The 15,431-nt window shown below is 40.0% G+C and overlaps 1 protein-coding gene across 8 annotated transcripts in view; it reads right to left on the reverse strand.

Moving 5' to 3' along the window:
- GULP1 (GULP PTB domain containing engulfment adaptor 1) overlaps window positions 1-15,431 on the reverse strand; it is a 196,557-nt gene that overhangs the window by 24,847 nt on the left and 156,279 nt on the right. For 5 of the 8 annotated variants that reach the window (XM_072981322.2, XM_072981311.2, XM_072981338.2 and 2 more), the window contains exons 6-9: window positions 12,245-12,343; window positions 8,037-8,174; window positions 6,132-6,248; window positions 3,577-3,669 (exon numbers count right to left, since the gene is read on the reverse strand). In XM_072981322.2, the coding sequence (XP_072837423.1) occupies window positions 3,577-3,669; window positions 6,132-6,248; window positions 8,037-8,174; window positions 12,245-12,343 (447 nt within the window). The remainder of the gene's footprint in view (window positions 1-3,576; window positions 3,670-6,131; window positions 6,249-8,036; window positions 8,175-12,244; window positions 12,344-15,431) is intronic. The other 3 variants (XM_072981324.2, XM_072981342.2, XM_078393585.1) reach the window with 1 other exon arrangement.

The raw sequence follows: 15,431 nt of genomic DNA on the forward strand, positions 1-15,431 counted from the left end.
GCATCTGAGATTGTTGCCCTCACATTAATGGTAGAACAATCTCAGTGATGGGCAGGTGGACGAGCCAAAGCTGCCTCCTGATCCCCAGGAATCCCATCACTAAGATCTCTGCTTTCCCCAGCACTAGTAAAAGCATAGGCAGAGCAAACTTTGTTGAGATCACAGCAGTGACCCCCACACTAGAGATGGGCATGAACTGTGGTTTTGGCACCTCGGCAGATCGGGGCCCACAGGTGTTGTGCAGGCCCATCCCAGATTCCTGACTCTGGAGGAGCCACAACAGCCCCGCCTCTAGGTGGGTGCCTGCAAGAGGCAAATCAGAGGTGGGGATATCTGTATTGATAAATGAATATGAACATCTCCACCCCAACTGGACCTAACGAGGGTCTGCCCTCTGGGACTGGACCATCCACTCACACATCCCGGCACTGTGAAGGTCTCGCTCTTCCCAACATGGCCCCTGGAGCTCTGCTGCCTCCCTGCTCGGCTGGCTCTTGCAGGCAGGGGGAGGGAGGGCAAGTCTCCCTGCTCGGCTGCTGAGAGCGGGACTTTTGCGGCACTGGAACATGTGAGTGGATGGTCCGGTCTCGGGGGCCGGACCCCCATTTGGTCCAGCTCAGATGGGAATGCTCGTATTCATTTATGAATGCAAGTATCCCCATCTCTAGTTTAGATAATATGTATAGTATCATCACAAACCATAACGTTACTGTCTTAAACTGGTGTAAGTAGCATGCAGACCCTGGGCACATGTAGACTCAAATGTGGCACTTCAGCATGAATGGTGGCCACCAGACTCTTCATCCCCAATTTTTATTTTATTTAATTTTTAAAAACTATTCCTTATGTATCATTTTTGCACTCTTGAGTCTGGGCAGCACCTCATACACCTTCCCTCAATTTGCATTTTTTAAAATAAATTGGCCACTAGAGGGTGTAAGAGTACTTTGTCAATCTTAAAACGAGTCTTTTTAAAAGAAAAATATATGGGGGGGGCATGGGTGTGTGGCTCTCCAATGTCTGGGAGTAATTTTGTGCAGCCCTCACATCTCCGGACATTGCCCACTCCTGTCATAAATGGATATAATTACCCTTATTTTTTAAAATTCCAGTGTATCTACAATCAATTACTGAAACATGACTTTTTAAAAAAACCTCCAACAGCCAAGTTACTACTGCAAATAATTATACAAAGAGTTGAGACAAATGATATTATACCATCTAGCCCCTAAAACTGCTGCTCAAAAAGTTCCACCTCCCTACTAAAGATCACGGTCTTTAGAAATGGTCACCATTCTACTTCAAAATGGAAGATTCTTTGTTGAATTTCAAGAGAAGAAATCAAAGGAACGGTCTCCCACAGGGTAGCATCCTGGCACCATTATAGTTAACATTTACACAAATGATCAACCAACATTCCCGTGCTCCATACTGATGATCTCTGCCTTGAGAGTCTGGGGAAAACTTTTGAGGTCATTGAGCACCAGTTATCCTCTTATATTATAAAAACAACCAGCTGAAATCAAACCCTTTCAAAACACAGGCCTGTGCCTTCCTCTTAAAGAACAAAGAGGCAGAGAGGAAGTTCCAAGTTAGCTGGGGAGGCAAGATTTTGGAACACTGCACTACCCCAAAGTATCTGGACATTACTCTGGAGAAAACTCTGATTTACAAAAAAATTGTATAAATATGAAACAGAAAGTTGTCGCCACAAATAACATTATAAAAATGGCTGGTCAGACCGGAGTGGACACTCACAAATAATAAGTACAACCACTTTGTTCCTGTACTACAGCAAAATATGCTAGTGCTGTATGGTATAAATTAGCATATGCCAAACAACTGAATTTAGCTCTTAATGTATCATGCAGGATTGTTACCGGCTGCCTGAAGCCAACAACCATTGAAGGAGTCTATTAATTGGGTGGCATTGCCCCTTCAAAAATACATTGAAAGGTGCAAGCAAATAATAAACGAAATAAAGTAATACTGCACCAAACCCATCCTCTTCATGGGCACCAACCCCCTAGGATCAGGGGTTTCCAAAGTACGGGCTGTGGGCCACATCTGGCCCACCTGGCCTTTTTATCTGGCCCATGTGTGTGTGTAGGCAGGCAGGAATGCATGTGTGCATGCATGTGTGTGTGCAGGCATGCAAGAGTGTGTGCGGATGAGAGGGTGAGTGGGTGGGAGTGCAGGCGGGCAGGTGTGCAGGAGTGTGTGTGTGTGTGGATGGGTGGGAGTGGGTGTAGGTGGGTGGGCAGGAGGCTGGAAGCCTGCGTGCACGTACACGTTCCTTCGGCCCCCCAAAATTTAAGTAATATATTATGTGGCCCTCTGTGTGAAAAGTTTGGAGACCCTCTGCCCTAGATCAGGAAAAGTTTTCTGCACACATTTCATGCTCTAAATATTAAACCAGAAGATGGTATGTTGAACCTTTGGAGAACAAAACCAACACACCTTGCCGAATGGATGAATGCTGAAGAGAGTCTCCCATCAGGACAAGACTCTCGCTGGACCATGTGGAAGTCACTTAATAGACTTCAAAGTGAAGTAGGAATATGAAAGAATAATCAAGTAAAATGGAGCTACAGGACAAATTTTCAGTGACTGCGGAGAAATTCAATCAGTACAACACTTACATGCTTACACTTTACGACCTATCATGTATACGAAAGAAGTTCTAGCAAATGGCTGAGATAAGACTATTAAAATCATCTGTTACTGGTCAAAAACAGCCTAATTGTCTTAAGATTTTAATTTGCTTTTACTTTTACCTGTATTTCATATGTGGCCATAGTTTTAAATTGTGGAATGCTCTGATACGAATAAAGAAAGACTGCAAATAATAAATCAGCTAGACATATTATAAGGAAGCTCACATGGTTTCCCAGTTCACACACATTTTTAGGAAAGTTTTTGGGGAAAATTTAAAGGTGTTGCACATAACACATACAGACAAATAAGCAACCATATGCTTGTGGCACAAAATTCAGGAATGTCCAAGCACGAATTTCAAACAGGCTGTACATTTTAAAGAGAAGAAAGACGGCAACCATTTTCTGATCCGTGAGCTCTTGCTCTTAAACTATGATGTTTTGGCTCTCTCTGTTAACTACTCTGTAATTAGGCAGATGGGTTGTTTATCTGTAGAAGAGTAATTTCATCTATTTTTATTTGATATGTTTAATATTTAGTATATTTCATTTAATATGTTCCATGGTTGAATTTCATATTGAATCCTGACACAGAAAAAAAGATACTAAGGCTTACATCTTGACACAAGTTAACCCCTTTGGAAAAGTCAATCAACATTCCCAAGAAATGCAAGACAAAGCAATTAGCTGTGCTACTTTGTTGCATTAGCCAGCATACACTGTTCAGCAGCTGCAAATGAAGCGTGATTAGGAATCTTTTTCACTTGTCACAGGCTTACCGTTATTTAAACACAGTACCACACATTAGTTAAATCAATTAATAAAAGTGCTTTACATTTATCACGGAGCAAATCAGGTGTTAAAGATGTTTTAAGTTATAAAAGTGTATTAGAAAAGTAGCTTCCTCAAGAGTACTTACTGGTGATGTGTGTACGTGGGCCATTCTTAACTGGTTCTCCAAGTCTTGTACCTTATTTTTCAGCTCCATATTTTCTGTTTCTAATTCATTAATCTAAAAGATATGCATTTATCAGGAAGGTGAGTACACCTACAGATTAATCAGCGGTACTGTGAAATTAATGCACAAGAACCAAAAATAATCTTAGAAGAACAAATTATCATGGAAGAAAATGCTTATCATTTTCCAGTAAAAGCTTGTTCAGAAGCAAGATGTTGATATTTGCCTATCAACTGGCTCCTCAAGAGAGTGCATAAATATTATCTTACTTATTGGCCGAGATTATCTTCTCTAATTACTTTAGAGTAACACAAATCTGGCTTGCTACAATTTTTTAAAGCAAAACTGAGACATTGCTTTTCTAAAATAAGACGGCTATGGAACTAAAGTGGAGTTTCCAAAATGGCAGTTTTCACTATATTACCTTTCCATGACTAAGATTTTTCTATAATGCTTATTCATTTCTAAGTGCTATTCCACAACATCTTTTCTATTGCTAATTAAAAGACCTAAGCTATGTCTAAGCAGTATCTCCAACGACAGAAGGCGTTGTAGGCATTTCCTAACTCAACAGGATAAAAGATGTGTAAGGTGCAGGCTGCCTCACAGAGAAGAAACAATAATAATAAATCTACATTGCATCAGAGGCTTCCACACTGGATACCTGTTTCCAACCTGTTTCCAAGTTCAGGTTCTATTGCTTCCTGATCCTCCAGGATGTGGGACTAATGAAGAATCACTGTCAATTTGTGCAATGAATTAACCTTTCTGTTTTTTCCTTCCTTCCTTCCTTCCTTCCTTCCTTCCTTCCTTCCTTCCTTCCTTCCTTCCTTCCTTCCTTCTAAATCATGTACAAGATATGTTTTCAATATATATGCTATTAGATATTGTACTGTAGTTAACAAAATCTACCAATTATGAAACTTCCAAAATGGAATAAAAGTGAATCCTCCATTTCCTTTGGATGATTACAACTATTAAATAAAATTGTTGTTTGATATATCGCTGTTTGGTATATTGATATAAAAAAGCAGAGTTTCACACTTATGTCTATAAAATATTTAATCAGCTAAAATCTTGTTGCTTGTGTAGTCAATAGGGATTTGGTGAGGCAACTCCTCCATAAGTTCCATTGATTCAAATGGGCGTACTCTAATTGTGGACTTACTATACTAAAGTAAGCTGAGATCAGAGTAGGCCCATTTCAATCAATGGAACTTACAAAGGGGTTGAGTCACTAAATCCTTATTAATGCAATGGGCCTTATCTAGTGTGATTTAATAAGCCAGGTGTAATGGAACCGTAGCCAATTTTGCATGGTAAAAGGAGAAACAAGGTCCAAATCATGCACCCATGCAATTTTTAAGCCCACTGGGCCTTAATTAGTTTCATCTGGTGGCATACATTTCTGAGGCTATGTGGATGGATAGATACGCAACGATCAAAGACATGAATGCTGTAAGGTTTCACTTTGCTTCTTTCTTGACTATTTCTTGACTATTTATCTCTTGAGTCCATACGTTAGCACTCCAGTCCCCTATAAGGACAAGAACATCTTTCTTTGGTGTCAGTTCTAGATGGTGTTGTAAGTCTTCATAGAATTGGTCAATTTCAGCCGCTTCAGCATCAGTGGTCGGTGCATAAACTTGGATGACTGTGATGTTGAAAGGTCTGCCTTGGATTCGTATTGAAATAATTCGATCATTTTGAGATTGTATCCCAGTACAGCTTTCCCCACTCTTTTGTTGACTATGAGGGCTACTCCATTTCTTCTATAGGATTCTTGCCCACAATAGTAGATATGATAATCGTCTGAATTGAATTCGCCCATTCCTGTCCATTTTAGTTCACTGAGGCCCAGGATGTCAATGTTTATTCTTGCCATCTCCTGTTTGACCACATCCAGTTTTCCAAGGTTCATAGATCTTACATTCCAGGTTCCTATGTAGTATTCTTCTCTGCGGCATCGGACTTTCCTTTCACTTCCAGGCACGTCCACAGCTGAGCTTCCTTTCGGCTTTGGCGCAACCACTTCATTAGCTCTGGAGCTACTTGTACTTGTCCTCCGTTCCGCTTTTTAACCATAGCCCAGGAGAAAAAGAGGGTATATTCTGCTGTTGCTGACCACTGAATGATTTACGATTAATAAAGAAATCTTAGAATATATAAAGATGTGTTTGCTTCCAATCTGCAAACTGAAGCTTTTTGTCTTCATGGAAGGATTTTCTATTGCTGGAGTAAGTGGGAATATACAGGCACTAACTAGATTTTTAGGAAACCAGATAGATACTCAGTATTGCTACTGCTATGCTTTCTTTTGCTGTTACCAAATCCTGCTGTTCTGCCTATCGGAACATTTCTCCAAGGATCGCTCTGTGTCCACAGCCATAATAAAGAAGACTTGCTTTTTATAAAATCAAAGGTAGAGTGCTGATTCTATTATACTCCCATAAGATTCCTAAAAGTCTAAATGGTATGTTATTTAAACACAGAAAGAACAGCCATCTGCGACTTACTCTTTTCTGTAAACCTGCAATCTGTTTTCTTGTTTCAACATCTTTTCCTCCAGATTCCAGAAATTTCCTGTAAGCCAGGTCAAATGCTTGACCAATAGTTAAAGTTATTTCTTCTGCCTTGATAGAAAACAAATATTACTATTAGTATGCAAACTCTATTTTATATAACAAAGAATAATTTTAAAAGCACATGTTGATTTAATATTCATAACCATTTACACAGAGACAGGCTGGAAAGTGTACAGAAGGCTGAACCTGCCAATAATTTATTAGTCTAATTACAACAGAAAGAAATTGGCAGGGTGCAATCCATTACCTTTTTAAATAGGTTATAATTTTGGTGAATTTCTTGTTGATATATTTCAGATCAGTGCCAACAACGAGTGAATCCAAACCATTGTTTTTAGAGCCATGCATTTCTAATTAAAATGTGGCAACAACACTTATTACATGACTTATTGCAAGACAGTCTAATTACAATGGTGAGGTTATTTTGGAGCTGGTAGTTTTTAAAAAAATGAAAACCTTATGACAACCAGCCTGCTTTAAATGCAATTGCTGGAGGCAGAAAAAAAACTAAAATGAAAGCTGGGCTAGGAAAATATAATGAAAAAAGACATGGCATTCATGCCACCATCAAGTGCTGGTAAATAAAAGATACTCAGGTGGGGCTAAGACATGGCCACAGTTGTGCAACTACATCTAAGCAATGGCCTCGACAACTGAAATTTGCCTTTGAGAGAACTAAATTTGGTTAAACCAGAGGGCAATTCCAATGTCCTGGGATTGGCACGGAACCTGATTTATGTTTGTTGTTGCATTATGTTTCTTGTCCAGTGACTGTGATTCACTTTGAATGCCAAGGCCTTCTTACAAAACAGAACTGGACCATTAAACCACATTGCGTCAATTCTGTGACTTGTCCCATAATACACCAGTCTCATCTGATTTTGGAAGCTAAGCAGAGATGAATCTGGTTAGTATTTGCATGAGAGATTACAAGAGAATGATAGGAACCTTTAGCTAAGGTTAAGAAGGAATCCTTCCTGAAATGCCGAAGAGCTACTGCTGCCTATCAGAACTGAGACCACACGTGGTCTGACTTAAGTGTTAGGTGGTTCCTGCGTGAACTTATCTTTATACAGATGATAGAACAGTGTACAGTGGCACAGGTACATTAATATCTGGAAGCAGAAGGGGAAAGAGGTATGATGCAAGAGAGCAGAAATAACCAAGACATTAAGCATTAAGCAGCAGTAAATTCCTCACAGTTCTGTAAATGTAAATGGTTAAGGCCCAAAAGCAAGGTAGTAGACAAACTTTTCCCAGAAGAACACAGACAAGCATTTTTCACATGCTTTGTGTACATTATGATTCTAATGGGTAAAATATACAAATGTTAGCTTGCCTGGGCATAAACACTTATGTTTTCTGCATTCCTTTTAAATAAAAAAGCAGTAAAATACAAATGCAGTGTGACACAAACAGCTGTCATGCTATATAGGCTCTTCATATGCATTTTGCACTAGGTTGTCTTGTGACACAAGGAAGTGTAAACAGTGGCTCAGGCTGTATGCATGCTATCTCTTGTTGGAGACATGAAATGGTGCCGATCAACTTAGTGACAAATGGAAAGTTAGTAGATTAAAAAAGCCAGAATGTTAGATAGTAATTTGTATGATAGTTATGTGTGTTGTTAACGTTATCAGTGATAGTTAACTTGCGTTATGGGATTATTACTGCCACAAGCTAAATACATATGGGAAAAATCTGGCTTCAGAGACACAAATTATAGCATGCTTTCTTCTCTAGTCTGTTTTTGGATTACTGAAAGAAAAAGGGGAGACAAACATTTGCAGCATCAAGACACCTACATACAAACCAAAGCAAGTATGACATACTTACACACTTTTCACTGTCAAAGACATAGCACAAGTGTTTATTTGATTCAGAATCTTTGCATATGAAAGTGAATATCCTTTTGTCGGTTTTGTCATCAGCACAAAATGATATCCTATGGAGCTGGCAGTTATGCTGCACTTCCTAAAAACAGTAATTGCTTAATTACATCTCATGAGTTACATTATAGGTCTTGAACATCTTCTAAACCACTACCGTAGAATGAGGCAGAGTCCTCTCCTACTAAAGAGAATACTTCATTGAGTATTACTTTATTGTGATGACTTATAATACTGTTTTCTAAAAAGTTGTTTTTATGCACAAGTACAGTGGCTTCTTTCGATTTGTTTGCAATGAGTATAAGCATCTGGGTCCAATTTTGAGCTACATAAGGCAAAAAAAAAAAGTATAAACACAAGATGTTCCATTACAGACTCTGGGAAAGGTCCAGATTCATTTACAGGGCTGTGTTGCTGGATCACAGTCAAAGTACTTTCTGCACAAACATCTTCCTGCTGTACATAATGTTCTGTCGGTTCACATGTCTGTACATTTACTGTAACAACTAGAGGATAACAATGTCACATTTTCAAACAGAAGGATGTGATCTTGGAGTATATAGCAAATGAGGATTACTGTACCTTATTTTAACAACCTACTCAAATATATCAGGCACTCAAAGCAGAGAAAATGACTTTTGTAATACTTCAGTTAACCTTCATTGCAGAATATTTTAATTAAAGTAAAGTAGTTAAGATAACTCTGCCTTTCATAACTGTTGATAACTCACTGGCTATAATGGCACTTGCGAGTTGTGGCCTACATATAGGAATATCCAGGGCTTAAGCTTGGTTTCAGTGCATGCTCTGACCACTCCGGTGGTCTTTTACTTCAGAATACATTTCCCAAGAGTACCAGATGTTACCAGATACTACTGCTACTAAGCATTGGGCTTCTGCTGCACTACTAGTGTGAATTGCAACACACTGTTCACACGTCTGTGGTCTGTTCCTCCTTAGATGTATGCATCATGCTACATACCATCCACTTGGCATATATATCATAGCTGTGTGGATAATATCCTCGGTGCTTAACAGGCATATTTTTCTCCAAACATTTTGAAGCAGGTGCCAGGGTTGTACCATTCTTCTCTCTCTCTCTCTGGACTCCAGATCCCAGAATTCTCAGGCCTCCTTCTTGGCTATATTTCTTGGGGTTGGAAATCTCATTGGTCTACCAAGGGTGTCTCCTGAGAAAGCACCACCTCCAGGAAGCATTGCACCAAGAAATAAGCCCTGGAAGGAGGCCTCAGCCCTTCTCCAGGTGGGTGAAATGGAGATGTCTTCAGATGTGTAGGTTTATGGGCTGGAACTCCCAAAACTCTGCCTCAGGAATTCTTGGATTGGTAATTTACAGAAAGACTCACCAGATGACACACCCTAGCAGGTGCTCGTCGGGGCTATTCTGCACTGTATATGCACTTCCTAGTTTTTCAACCAACAACACTGCAAATCCTACTGCTACTATGAAGATTTTTTTTCTTAAACCCCACAAGGATAGTATATGCTACACAGGGTAACCGGACTGCACCTAAACGTCTTAGAGGACATGGCTAGAGATTGGATTGCAAAGTCCCATCAATTGCACCGTTTCTAATCAATTTCACAGCTACCTCTAACCAGACAACTCCATCTAATTGGTATTGTGGTTGGGCTCCGACACATGCTAACCTAATTTTTCCTGGATGTTAGCTGTGCTGTCATACAAGAGCACAAGCCTAAAAATGACTTTTAAAAAGCCTGCCACAGAAGGCTAGAGATTACAACCTGACAGGCTCAGAGCCAGAAGCTACAGAGCTACATGTTAGATGTACAATGTTTTCAGTGTTTCTACAGATTAAGTGCCTAATTGGTCATTTTGGGTCAAGGAAATCTCATTCCAGGAAGCAATTAATGAAGCCTGAAAGTAGATCAGTAGATCAGGAAAAAGGTCTCGTGGCACCTTCTCCAGCAGGACATACAATGGAAGGAATAGTGGGGATACATCAGGGGATAACACTGGACTTGCAGTGTTATCTGTATAATGTAAAAATTGAACAAAGAAAGCCTCATTAGGAAGCACATGTTATCATTCTTACCATGTGAAGAATGGGAAGGCAAATACAGTAGCAAGTGGTAGGTCAAAGTCACTATGAGACTTTTAGAAGTTTCAGTGAGCCTCAAACATGTTTATCCCTATTTCGGATAATAAGACCATATAGAGATGGGCATGAAGAGTGCCTTGGTGGTGTCTGCATAGATATTGTGCAGATGCTGCACACTTCCCTCCAATGTCTCCTTTGCACATTTGTTCACTCATGGCACGTTTCCCTCCCCCTTGTCCTCTGGTGGCCATCCACTCACCAACAGCAGCAGCACGTGCTTCCTTCCTCCGTTTCCTCCAGTGGTTGCCCACTCAGGCAAGGAGGCAGGGGAGGGAAGCACGCTGCTGCCCATGAGTGGGTGAATGTGCAAAGAAGGCAAGGAGGGAAGTGCGTGGCACCTGCAGATCACCTGTGCAGGCACCATGCTGAACTGGGACGAACATAAAATGAGACAGGCCACCTTGAGACTATCAAATAAGGCTACAGAACATCAAATGAATAAATCCTTAAGCAATATGATCTGAAGGATAAAACTTAAGAGAGAATATCTACCCTCTCTTTATCAGGCAACTCTCGCACTTGGTTACCTGCCAGCTTCCCTCCTGTGTATGCATTAGGATGCAGATATATGTAATTGCAATGCACAGCTTTTGCCCTTCCCCATGAAGGGTTTCAGGTGTGCATTAGATGTACTGAGATGCTACTCCTTACTGCCACGAAGTGGATGATTTACATTTGGAAGATAAAACAGTGTAGAATTAAAAACAAAACAAAACAAAAAGAGTACTTGATGGTACTTCGTTTTCCTCTCCCAGCATCTCCACAGCTTTTTATTACTTCTGGCTAGTGTCATGGGAAAGCAGCTCTGGTCATGAAGAAAAATATGTGGCTTGTATGGGGGACCCTCTTGCTTTAAGAAAACATGACCGTTCTTAATTCCTATGAGAGTTCTGGGGAGGGCTATTATTCTTCATATTTTCACTCTTTCCATTGGCACTGGAATCCTTCTCATTTTCATGTTGAAAATCTGTTAGCATGAGATGATTCAACGCCACACTATCCTTGGATTTTTTTTTCTTCCTTCTGTTATTCTCCTTCAACACAGTTCAACTCTTCTTTGGTCAATATTTTTCCTCTTCATGCTGTGTTGTCAGCCTCATGACTAGAGATGGGCGCGAATCGCTGGCTTTGCAGTCTGGTTCAACAGTTTGTCATGGTTTGTTTGTTTCCTGGCCTGGCCAAAGAACTGATCTGTGCTCCAGTGGCCTGCCTGCTCCAGAGGGCATCCACTTACAGGCAGTGCCTGGAGAAAGCATGGCATAGCACCGCTGCTCAGCGGTTGCCCATTGGAAGGGGCAGGGCACCAAATCATGGACCAGCTGTTCAGTCAGGAAATGAACCATGCCGAACCAGCGGTTCACGACCATCACTACCCATGACATTTATCAAATGCGCTGCTCATTTCTGTTTCAATACACTTACAGGCATTATATTTCTTAGGCAGTTATCAAAAACCATAGAATGAAGTGACTTTCAACCATTCCTTGAATATATAGATAGCGGTCTCTTTTAAAGACAGGTGGACTCAATGATTTTTCTCTGAAGGTAGAATGGGCTGAAAGACTGTGCACAATTCAGTTGTTCTCAGCACACTTGTGCAATGTGGGTCAGAATCCTACCGGCGTTTGTACCTAAAGACTGCGTAACTTGCTGTGCTTAACTGACGAGGTGTGCTGGGGGTTTGCCTTTCTCATGTGCCTCGTCACAAGGTTGACTGCACAACTGAAATGTAACTGAGCAATATATCAATTAGCTGTAGCAAGTTACACAAATCTTATGTGAACACTCATAACACCTGGGCTGCTGTTGAGTCATTTTGCACTTGGTCCTTGGGAGACGCCAGTGTTGCACAATTGTGTGCCTGATGTTTCTTTCTACAGGCAGGGATAACAGCAAGCAGCTACCCCTTGTATGCTAATCAGTAGGATATCGTAAAGTCCTTGTTTATATTAATGGATTGCTTGTCTGGGTCAAAATGTTAAAGAAAAAAGTGACAAATGAAGATTCCTACCTTTGTTTTGGGGTCTAAAATTTTTACTCCATATATTGAGATTTGTAGTTCAACCTTTGGTGTTTTTTGACCTTCGGACTTCTTAATATGTCGTGCAAACTGGAAATGAGAAACAAGAATATGCAAATATTCTAAGGTAAATAAGCCCTAACAGAAACAGTACTACACTTTCCTTTGCATTGTGATTTATGGTAGATTGCATTAATATATTAATATATTATTGCTTTCCATTTTATTCTATTTTAAATTTTATTTTATATTCCCTGCTTTGATAATTGGTAGAAAATGAAAATCTAGTTATATGTTCTTAAATAAGAGATAGGAGTTGATGAATAAACCAAAACACAATGTGACTATAAATTACTTTCCTTGTACTCTAACCCAACACATTTATTGTCATTAACATGCCAGTGAAAAACACACTGCAGTAGTCAGTAAAGGTATTAACAACTCATTGAGAACACCCTCAGAATTTACAACATTATTTCCTCAAAACAAGACCAGAATGTCACATTTGGCATGGCTGTTTCTCACTCGGTCACCTATCAAAGCAGATCTGACAGATGGTTGCCCAATGTTCTCTTGAATGCCTCCAGCATTAGAGAGCTCATCACTTTCTGAGGCAATTAGTTCCATTGCCATACTGTTCTAACAGTTAAGAAGTTTTTCCCCCCTAATTTTCAGCCAAAGTCTGGCTTCCTGTAGCTTGAGCCCATTGTTGCGTGTCCTGCACTCTGGGGATGATCGAGAACAAGTCCTCTACCTCCTCTGTATGACAACCTTTCCAGTATTTGAAGTTTGATACAGAATCTCCCCTTAGTCTTCTTTTCTAGAGTGGTCCTGACCCGATCAGATAGGCGGGATATTAATTAATTAATTAATTAAATTCTGAAGGCTAAACATGCCCAGTTCCCTTCAGTCTTTCCTCATGCGTTTTGGTTGTGGGAAATAAAATCTTGCATACTGCCCTATGAGAAGAAATCAACCAACTTAAAGAAGAATTAAGTCTGCTCTCACCTAATGCCAATCTATTATTTTTAATTACCCTCACACTGCTCTATACTCCATGCCTGTGACATCTCAGAATAGACCAACTGCTGCCTTTGACTCTGCAGGAGACATGGAGAGCCAACAGAATAGGGAGGGAAGGAGATCATCACTGCTCAAGAGAATAGACAGCAACTTTCCTTCACTCAGACAACAGGTTGAGAGGGTTAACACTCTTGTTTCCAAAGGTATTCTTCTCTTCTTGGATATTCCACCCACCATCCCCCCCTTTATGAAATAAAACTTATCACCCTCAGTCAGACCATATGTTTCTGTTCAAGGAAAAAGGCTCACTATGAAATATTTTCAGAACCCTTTGTTTTAGACTGCCTTGTGATTAGAACTGTGGAAAATATTACTCCAGAAACAACAGCAAGATGTTCAAAATTAAAAAAAATTGGGAACATGTAAGAAACAAACATAGTAAATCACTAAGGTTTCCTGACATTTGTGGTGTGCCTGGTAGTTACGATTTATACTCCTTTCCTATCAGTGCAAACAAACAGGAAACATTCCAAGTAAAATGAAATGCTGCAGAAGGAAGTTGATACTGCTAGAAGGGTTTATCTTCTCAATAACCTAAACAATGACTGGCTCAGTACAGAACTGACCGTAGGGAGATAAACTAAAAACTGGAAGAGAAATAGAAAGAATTAAGTTTGCCAACACTTCTTTTTGCTGCTGTTATGGAACATGAGCACCATCTGCTGGCAAAAATCAAATTATATATGTACAGCAATGGTTCTTAACCTTGGGTTACTCAGGTGTTTTTGAACTGCAACTCCTAGAAACCCCAGCTAGCACAGCTGGTGTGAAGGCTTCTGGGAGTTGCAGTCCAAAAACACCTGAGTAACCCAAGGTTAAGAACCACTGATGTACAGTACAGTATTACGGTTTTGTAGACTGAGAGGTGTGGTGCAGAGGAAGAGGGACAGAAAAATGTCAAACCTTCGGCATGCCTAGGTTGTTGATCCTACAACCAAATGATCAGAGATGGCTAATTTGATGCAATGCTCTGACATGGCTGAAATAATTACATTATATGAATATAAAAATATGTATCCATCTAACAGCAAATGGAGCTGAGAGTGCGTACTTCTGCCTGTGTACATACTTAGCTCTTTGAAGTATTAAGGCTTTTGATGAAACAAGTGTTTTGAATGTGGATTACAACCCAAAATATATGGAACACGGGGAAAAAAGCCAGGCGTTTTAACAAAGCGGAAAGATTGATTTTTCCTCCACTAATAGAAGCCTAAACATTTGAAACACGATCCTTCTCTTCTCCAATTAATTCAGTTCTTTTTGAAGTTGTGATACTTCTGTGGTCTCATGAAATTTTAATTGACATTTCTATTTTTCTTCCTAATTATGAACAGATATAAATGTATCTTTATTTTTACCATTCATAATTATTATGCAGAGCGTGCGTAAGATAGATCACAGAACTTTTATGATTTATCGTTAAAAAGGGGATGGATATTAGCCATATTAGTAGAAATTACTGGGTATCTTTTCATTTCTCTAATTGCTTGACTCCATAGCTTAAGAGAGAAGTTCTAGTTTCCAGTCATAGAAATATCCCTTCTCCAGTCCTCATTTGTGCTTATTTATCCCCTCCCCCCATTACTTTTTGCACAAGTGCAGCCTTGCATAAAATAATCCTCAAACTTAAACAGGCAAAGGAAAGGATCTGCAATGCCTTGGATCCAACATGTCCTCTCTCTGTTATAGGATGGATCTGGTAAGGCTGCTTCCTTAACATTATAGTGGTTAGAAATAAATCCTAGTTGAAGTGGCAAAGGATTTGTGTAACTTGCCATTGTTAATTGTGGCTGACTGATGAGATACCAAGATGCAACCAGATAGCTGACCAGGCACATGACTAAGACACATCCAAGCACTCCACCAATTAGCCACAAGTAGCTGCAAGTTATGCACACCTTATGTAAGCATCAAAAGGATTCTGGCCAATCTGTATGGACTAAAAGTGTGCACAAAAAGCAATGCTGTGGCTGCTGCCAGGCCGTGGTGCTCCTTACTAAACAACACGGAACCATACAGGACCTCTAAGGGATGACTACACGGGCATTTAGTCTGCTGTTTGGTCTGCTACAGGGACAAACAGGTTCATTCCTAA

This window comes from Pogona vitticeps, chromosome 1 (genome assembly GCF_051106095.1).
Source record: "Pogona vitticeps strain Pit_001003342236 chromosome 1, PviZW2.1, whole genome shotgun sequence".
Taxonomy (NCBI): Eukaryota; Metazoa; Chordata; class Lepidosauria; order Squamata; family Agamidae; genus Pogona; species Pogona vitticeps.